This window comes from Gigantopelta aegis, chromosome 6, assembly GCF_016097555.1.
Source record: "Gigantopelta aegis isolate Gae_Host chromosome 6, Gae_host_genome, whole genome shotgun sequence".
NCBI lineage: Eukaryota > Metazoa > Mollusca > Gastropoda > Neomphalida > Peltospiridae > Gigantopelta > Gigantopelta aegis.
In genome coordinates this window covers 26,924,110-26,932,727 of record NC_054704.1, presented here as the reverse complement: position 1 = coordinate 26,932,727, position 8,618 = coordinate 26,924,110, and the positions used below count along the sequence as shown (strand labels likewise).

Here is an 8,618-nt window from a genome sequence, read left to right as displayed (position 1 = left end):
TACATTATATAAGCATTTATTTTCACTCCAAAATTTAGAACATTTCCGTCTCAGTTTATTGCTATATGACCACATCTGGCGTTAGTACCAGCCCGAACAAGTGGTTCATTAACCGATTCACTCCGGCTGTCTCTTCCGCCAGACACCCATTACTGATTAATGAAGACCACACTGGAGTCCTGTGATTACCTGTAGCATCCCCTCTTAGAGCTATCTATAGATGAAGATGCAAGCAGATTGGATGGAGATGACATTCTCAAAGTAGTCTTAAAACACTTGGTACTTGGACATCAATAAACATGTTTCAATCCATTGTCTTGGTGTGCAGGACACTGCAGTTTCATCACAGACTCAAAGAGATTCCAAATAGGATTAAGTAAAATCCTGCACTAAAGCCAGTTCAGTTTTTAAATCTGCTGGTGTCAATTTTTCTCTCGAAACATAATGAATGAATTTTAAGCCCACTCTACAACCAATATCATTTGTTAGAATGTTGTACACAGTTTCTCGATACACATATATATATTTATCCTGCAACCACTGTTTCTATTGACAGATTATGATCACCGATTAAAACAAAGTCATAAACGTTTGCAAGCAGATTATGAATTTTGACATCACGCAACTGATGTCACATGCATAGTTACATTACTAAAGTCGCTCACTTGGCCTCTAGGTCATCATACAATGTCACTGAAATAACAGAAATAATAGTTTTTCACCTTAATTTTATGGACTGCAGGATAAAAATAATAACTAGGTAATGACGTCGGATATCAGCTTTATCCTGTGAAGGTAAGAATAGGAAATTCCACAAGACTTGCCGAGCAGAATTTCCCATTCAGCCTAAACAGGATATTATCTATTTATTTCTATTACAAATTATCTTACTTTGTTTAAAATTAGCATGGGATATTTGATTTCAAATATAAATACGTATGGGCTGAAGAATCATACAAATCACAAGAATATCAATACACTACCATAACCAGTCTTAAACCTGAACCTTTTCCTTCGTTTAACATATGTGGGACATCGTCAGGTAATATTGCAGGTAATATTGCGGAAAGTTTGGTCGTGCTACAGGAGGTAATGGACAGGATATCTACTGGAGGTTTTATATGATGCATGGCATGTTGGATTCATACTTGTTTAGAGCACCACAATGTTTTTATGCATTATTAATGCATAAATAGATAACTTGAACTTCACAAGCTTCACTCTTACTGCCCATCACAATCTGGTTTGAGCATACCTCTGTATCACTTGAAAGGTTTGTCACATCATTGCTTTTGCCTTGCTACTCACTGCAATTATTACTATAAATATTACACACTACTGCATTGTGTTAAATTTGAATATTCTCTTCTTATTTTGAATAGCATATAAATGGCACTAACAAGCAGATTCCTCCTTTGATTTAGCTTCATCTTTTATTTGTGAATGTTCATTCTGTTTGGCCTTTTGTTTTTCACTTGTTTCAGAATTTTTCAAAGGTTTATCTTCATCTTTGCTTTCCATTGGTTTGGCCTTCTCTTTGCTTTCATTTGACAAAGAATGTTCCATAGATTTGACCTTATCTTTGCTTTCACTTTTTTCAGAATGTTTTATTGGGTTGGCCTTCTCTTTGCTTTCACTTGCCTTGGACATTTCTGCAGCCTCATTTTCTTTTTCACTTGCTTTAGAATTCTCTAGAGCTTTAGCCTTTGATTTGCTTTTATTTTTCCTTTTCTTGGCCTTGTCTTTGCTTTCACTGGTTTTGACTGGACTTTCTGTTGATTTTGCTTCATCTTTGCTTTCACTGGTTTTGACTGGACTTTCTGTTGATTTTGCTTCATCTTTGCTTTCACTGGTTTTGACTGGACTTTCAGTTGATTTTGCTTCATCTTTGCTTTCACTGGTTTTGATTGGACTTTCTGTTGATTTTGCTTCATCTTTGCTTTCACTGGTTTTGACTGGTTTGTCTGTTGATTTTGCTTCATCTTGGCTATCACCGGTTTTGACTGGAACTGTTGTTGATTTTGTTTGCTCTTTGCTTTCATTTGAAGCTTTTGCACTGTCCTCTTTATTTGCATTGACTTTGAGAACTGGTTTTTTCTCTGATTTTATTGTGGGTGCTTTTCTCAGCTTGAAACCTTTCTTGATGTCTGTTAGAAGTCTGTCTATAATACAGCCATCATCGTCCTGGGGAGATTTCAACTCTTTACCTAAAAAGTTTACAAATCAGATTTTGTTTAGATTGCTTGGACTACATATAGGCACACTATGGTAGGGCCAACATGACATCACAAATGGCACACCAACATACAAAATACTAAGATTTTAATGCAAATCAAACATATAATAAAGTGACTGTATATACATTATGTAAATAATAAATGAAATTAAAGGTAATTTATGTTAATAATTTTTTTGCATTAGGTTACATGGAAATTGTAATGGAAAATGCTAAACACAAAAAAAAAAATGTCCCTAAAGAAATAAAATCCAGCATTAACCTGCATGCATCTTGAAGACAATGTCTGAACCAGTCTTACAGAGGTCAGTGAATTATATAAGAATTGTTTGTCTTTTTTGTGAATTTATCTATGTATAACAGTCACAAATTGTATATAATCACGAAGCATAGCAAGCAATTTTATACTATATTAACTTTTGTGACTGATATACATCGATAAATTCACAAAAATTACAAACAGTTTTTATAATTACAAACACTGCTTCTATTTAGTTAAAAATACACAAAATCAGTTTCTAACGTCCTTTCCATGACCTGTTTTACGAAATGATGTCCCATTTGACATAATAACATAATTTTCTGAGGTTTATCGAAGGATAACATTCATTTTTAAGTGACATTGTCCTATCACAATAAAGTAAATCATATAACTGCGGAAAGTTTGTAATTATACCTGTTTGTAATCCACAGTTTATGTATTCTTGCACCATACCCAGTATTATACTGAATACAAGAATCCAAAGCATTACACACTAATATTTAACAAGAACAAACTTGACTTTATTATCCACATGGTTCAACATAATCGGGTTAATAATAATCATACGAAGCACACATGTAATAACAAGTTTAATGACGTAATTTTGGGAAGCAACGTCATAACATGACGTTGTGAAGCGACGTCATAACATAATGTTGCTTTCACAGTCCTAGCCTTCTAGTTGTGGTTGAAACATTTTGAGACGGCCCTTGTTATTCATAACAAATAATAATACAATAATAATATGGATAAGAAAGAAATTATTACACTTGTGTGTGTGTCGTACTGATTTTACGAAACTCATGTCAGGATTTATATATTGCCCGAAAGAAATGCAAAAATCCTGACACTCATTTTGTAAAATCAAGCTTGTATAATAATCTCTATGTATTAATATAATTATAAAAATAACATTCTCACTTCCAACTCTGGCCTTCATAGCTTCTTGTTCTTTCTTTCTTCTCTCTGCTCGTATTTCCTGCTGTTTTCTTTGCTCATTATCCTACAACACAAAGAACCATGATACTAACAGTGATACAAATGTGGTCAGTTGGTGAATTCAGCTCAGAAATGTTTTCTACCATCAGGGGTGGGATGTAGACCAGTGGTAAAGCGCTCACTTGATGCGTGGTCGGTCTAGGATCGATCCCTGTCAGTGGGCACATTGGGTTATTTCTCGTTCCAGCCAGTGCACCACGACTGGTATATCAAAGGTTGTGGTATGTGCTATCCTGTCTGTGGGATGGTGCATATAAAAGATCCCTTGCTACTAATGGAAAAATGTAGTGGGTATCCTCTCTAAGACTATATGTCAAAATAACCAAATATTTGACATCCAGCAGCTGATGATTAACAAATCAATGTGCTCTAGTGGTGTTGTTAAACAAAACAAACTTTCTACCATCAGATGCCAAGAATACAGAGTCAACTAACTTTTTGCTCAGCTGACAGCTGTTGTATGTGGTAGACTTAATGGCCAATGGCTTTATATTACCACTGTACCATTGGTGATGGCAGGATCTTGCAGTTGGATAGACAAGGACTGGGATGTAAAGGTGGACAGCAAAAGAAGTTGAACCACAGGAGCTGCCAGATTGGGAAGAAATATGATGTGAATCAAAGGACAGAAAGGTGGTGGCATTTAAAAAAGTATTATAATTTCCTTAACTGTATAATATCCTCTGACCTCCCAACTTTGTGGTTTTGTCATTTCAATTTCATTTTGACAACATACTTGTGTCTTGTGGCCATCTGTGCCTCACACTTGCCATTTCCTTGATCAACTTAGCTTCGTGCTTAGTCTGATCAAGAAAAGGTATTTATCAATTAAGATAATATTATTTTATAAGTAAAACATGAAGCCTCACCTTCTCACACTGTTTGACCTTCTCACAGAACATTTTGAAGTTCATGATGCATTCCTCCATCTTAAAACTCTTCTCATCCTCACAGAAATGATAGGCCACCTTCTTTATGAGAACTTCAACTTCCTTTAGCCTCTCATCCAAATGTGCAATGTCCTCCATAGCAGTCTGTAATGAATGATATGATTGGCTTACACAGCTGTAACAAGTATTATAATTTGTGAGATGTCATGTTGCCAGGACTGTGCTTTTGTTTCTGAACTTATTATAGTAATTAGTATGTCCAATGACAAAATCTCAATTTTTACTCAAATTTAGTAATATAAGAAATAGTCTTGCTGTGTATATTTAAAAAAAAAATCTATTTACATATAAATATAACAAGATTATTATCTCAACAACAATGACTCTTTATGTGGTGTTGGGCCAAGTTTTACAATTTAAGACTAATTTGAGATAAGAAAATGACTTGGTCCCTTGGAGGCGAGACGTAGCCTAGTGGTAAAGCGCTTGCTTGATGCACGGTCGGTTTGGGATCGGATCCCTGTATCCCATTGGGCTATTTCTCACTCCAGCCAGTGCACCACAACTGGTATGTCAAAGACCGTGGTATGTGCTATCCTGTCTATGGGATAGTGCATATAAAAGATCCCTTGCTGCTAATCGAAAAGAGTAGCTCATGAAGTGGCGACAGCGGGTTTCCTGCATCAATATCTGTGTGGTCCTTAACAATATGTCCGATGCCAATAACCGTAAACAAATTGGGCATAACCTATAGTAACTGTATGAACTGATTGAACTGTTACCTGTATGAAATGATCGAGCTGTTACCTGTATGAACTGATCCAATTGTTACCTGTGTGAACTGATCGAACTGTTACCTGTATGAACTGATCGAACTGTTACCTGTATGAACTGATCCAATTGTTACCTGTGTGAACTGATCGAACTGTTACCTGTGTGAACTGATCGAACTGTTACCTGTGTGAACTGATCGAACTGTTACCTGTGTGAACTGATCGAACTGTTACCTGTGTGAACTGTATGAACTGATCAAACTGTTACCTGTATGAACTGATCAAACTGTTACCTGTGTGAACTGATCGAACTGTTACCTGTGTGAACTGATCGAACTGTTACCTGTGTGAACTGTATGAACTGATCAAACTGTTACCTGTATGAACTGATCGAATTGTTACCTGTATGAACTGATCAAACTGTTACCTGTATGAACTGATCAAACTGTTGCTTAACATCATTTTCAGACTTCTCAACCTGAGTCTTCAGTTTATTCACGTTGTTTTTCATCTGGTTCAGTTCAGACTTCATGTTGTCTAATGTCAATCTGAAAATATTTAATTCAACTGAAGATTTATATTATAGTTCAAGTTTAAAAAGTGCTGCACTGGTGTAGCAAGTGGCGGGGCAAGGGAGGCATGTGCCCCCACCCCCTACTTTGTGGGAACATCAATGTTTTTTATATATTTATACATGTATTTATATGTGTGTGTGCGCCCCTCCCCCCCCCCCCCCACACACACACACACTTTTTGGCACCTTCCTACACCCGTGTGCTGTGACTATTTTTGTAGTTAAATATGTAATAAAGAATATATTATGGAATGAGTTAAATAATTAATAGATGTGTGCTTTCTTATTCAGTGCAAGGATGGATGGGTGCAAGGATGGGTGGATAGATGGATGGATGGATGGATGGATGGATGGATGGGTGGAAAGATGGATGGATAGGTTGAAGGATGGTGGATGGGTGGATGGATGGGTGGATGGGTGGAAGGATGGATGGGTGGATGGATGGATGCATGTTTTTTGGTGACCCAACTGCATGGAAGCATTTATACTTACATGTAGTTGAGTCACCAAAAATGCATGGATAATGAATGGAATACTAATAAGCCTAATTGGAAATCGACTGATGAATAAGATATTCGGAGAGATCAATAAATAAATAAAAGTAATCAAAAGGAATGTTTGGTGTATTGAGATACTTCTAAATCAATTTTATTTTAATTGATACATTTAAAGACCGATTCTACTTAATAACTTTTGACCATTACAGTATTTTTGCAATTCATTACGTTTTGCTTACATTATCAAATCTGACAAACCCAAAGTATGTTTATGGTGATCCTAGTATTTGTAGTTGGTCTAAATGTTTCTTTATGTGAAAGAGAAAAGGTACTTAACTTAGTCACTAAGGTTACTTAAATAACAAGGATTCTTAAAGCAATTCCTAAAGCAATACATGTCGCCTACAGAGCCAAAAGGATTTTCATATCTTCTAAGTTCAAGGGCCATAACTCTGTCAAAAATAGGTAAATCGCCATGAAAGTCAAACTTGATCTGTAACTACATGATAAAGCTATACAAAAAAATGTCAGCTCAATATCTCAAGGCATTGTGAAAAAACCACCCAGAAAACTATATGTTGGACAGACAGACAGACCAGTAGGGGACTAATAATATTCAAGGTATAAAACAGCCCCACCTGGAAGCTGGAGTGAGAGTCGGTAGCATATCATCGGCGAACACCAAGATGTCCTTGTTTTCTTTCTGTGCCTCGTCCACCAGGTAGTGCAGCAGTGTGACGCGCGGTTTGTTGGCTCGTGTGTCTGCCAGCTTGTTGAGTGAGGCCACTTTGAAACCCAACGCATCCCCAGCATATCCACCCTGTTAACAGATAATCACATGTATACGTGTATTTGGTTTATTAAACTGTGGTGAGAGACCAGCTTGTTGAGTGAGGCCACTTTGAAACCCAGTGCACCCCCGGCATATCCACCCTGTTAACAGGTATTCACACGTAAGTTTGGATTATTAAACACTGGTGAGAGACCAGCTTGTCGAGTGAGGCCACCTTGAAACCCAGCGCATCCCCAGCAGATCCACCCTGTTAACAGGTAATCACATGTATATGTGTATTTGGATTATTAAACTGTGGTGAGAGACCAGCTTGTTGAGTGAGGCCACCTTGAAACCCAGCACATCCCCAGCATATCCACCCTGTTAACAGATAATCACATGTATGTTTGGATTATTAAACTGTGGTGAGAGACCAGCTTGTTGAGTGAGGCCACCTTGAAACCCAGTGCACCCCCGGCATATCCACCCTGTTAACAGATAATCACATGTAAGTTTGGATTATTAAACTGTGGTGAGAGACCAGCTTGTCGAGTGAGGCCACCTTGAAACCCAGTGCATCCCCAGCATATCCACCCTGTTAACAGATAATCACATGTATGTTTGGTTTATTAAACTGTGGTGAGAGACTAGATTGTTGAGTGAGGCCACCTTGAAACCAAGAGCATCCCCGGCATATCCACCCTGTTAACAGATAATCACATGTAAGTTTGGTTTATTAAACTGTGGTGAGAGACCAGATTGTTGAGTGAGGCCACCTTGAAACCCAGAGCATCCCCGGCATACCCTCCCTAGCAACAGATAATCACATGTATATTAGGTTTATTTTAAACTGTGGTGAGAGACCAGCTTGTTGAGTGAGGCCACCTTGAAACTCGGTGCATCCCCGCCATATCCACCCTGTCAACAAATAATCGCATGCAAGTTTAGTTTATTAAACTGTGGTGGGAGATATTTTCCCTTCCCTTTAAAAAACTATGTGACACATCTTTTCATGGGCTGTTGTATTTTTTTTAAATCTCAATCAGTTACTTTATGAGGTGGTCTGAGGACTGATATGGGTTTTATACTCAGTAACTGTAGTTAATTTCCACTTATTCTCCACTGGCACGCATGATACTTTTTTCCTCAAAGTTGATTTTTTTTTCTAATTTGTACATTATTTCTTTAAAACAAAATATTAGAGAGGTTTTACAACTACATTGCTAGTGATATGGATAGTAATACATGACCACTTTTTGTAACAAATTAGATATGATTTGTTTCCATCTCTTCACAATTAGAGGAAATGTAAATAAATTACATTTAGTGACATAGTTGGGTTTGGGTTTTTTCTTTGATGCACTGCACCATTTATTTGTATAGTAATAAATAGTAGATGTATAGGATAGTAGGTGTAAAGGTGTACTAGACATGTCAAAATATGTGTAGTAGCTATTATTCATGTGACCAGGTATTCAGAACCACATGATTTTTGGTAATGAAGTGCATTTTATCTGCTTCTCTCAATTAACATGAGCAAGTAGGGCCTGCCAGGTTCAAGATAATTGTAAGACGTTCTATCCAAATAGAGGTTAGCGTCTTGGGGGGGGGGGGG

At 37.2% G+C, this 8,618-nt stretch overlaps 1 protein-coding gene across 2 annotated transcripts in view; it reads right to left on the bottom strand.

The window, feature by feature from the left end:
• The window catches only part of LOC121374345 (inverted formin-2-like), a 94,723-nt gene continuing 86,105 nt past the window's right edge, over window positions 1-8,618 (bottom strand). For both annotated transcript variants that reach the window (XM_041501418.1, XM_041501419.1), the window contains exons 11-15: window positions 6,870-7,051; window positions 5,588-5,708; window positions 4,367-4,531; window positions 3,420-3,501; window positions 1-2,207 (exon numbers count right to left, since the gene is read on the bottom strand). In XM_041501418.1, coding sequence (XP_041357352.1) covers window positions 1,396-2,207; window positions 3,420-3,501; window positions 4,367-4,531; window positions 5,588-5,708; window positions 6,870-7,051 — 1,362 coding nt within the window. In that variant the 3' untranslated portion in view covers window positions 1-1,395. The remainder of the gene's footprint in view (window positions 2,208-3,419; window positions 3,502-4,366; window positions 4,532-5,587; window positions 5,709-6,869; window positions 7,052-8,618) is intronic.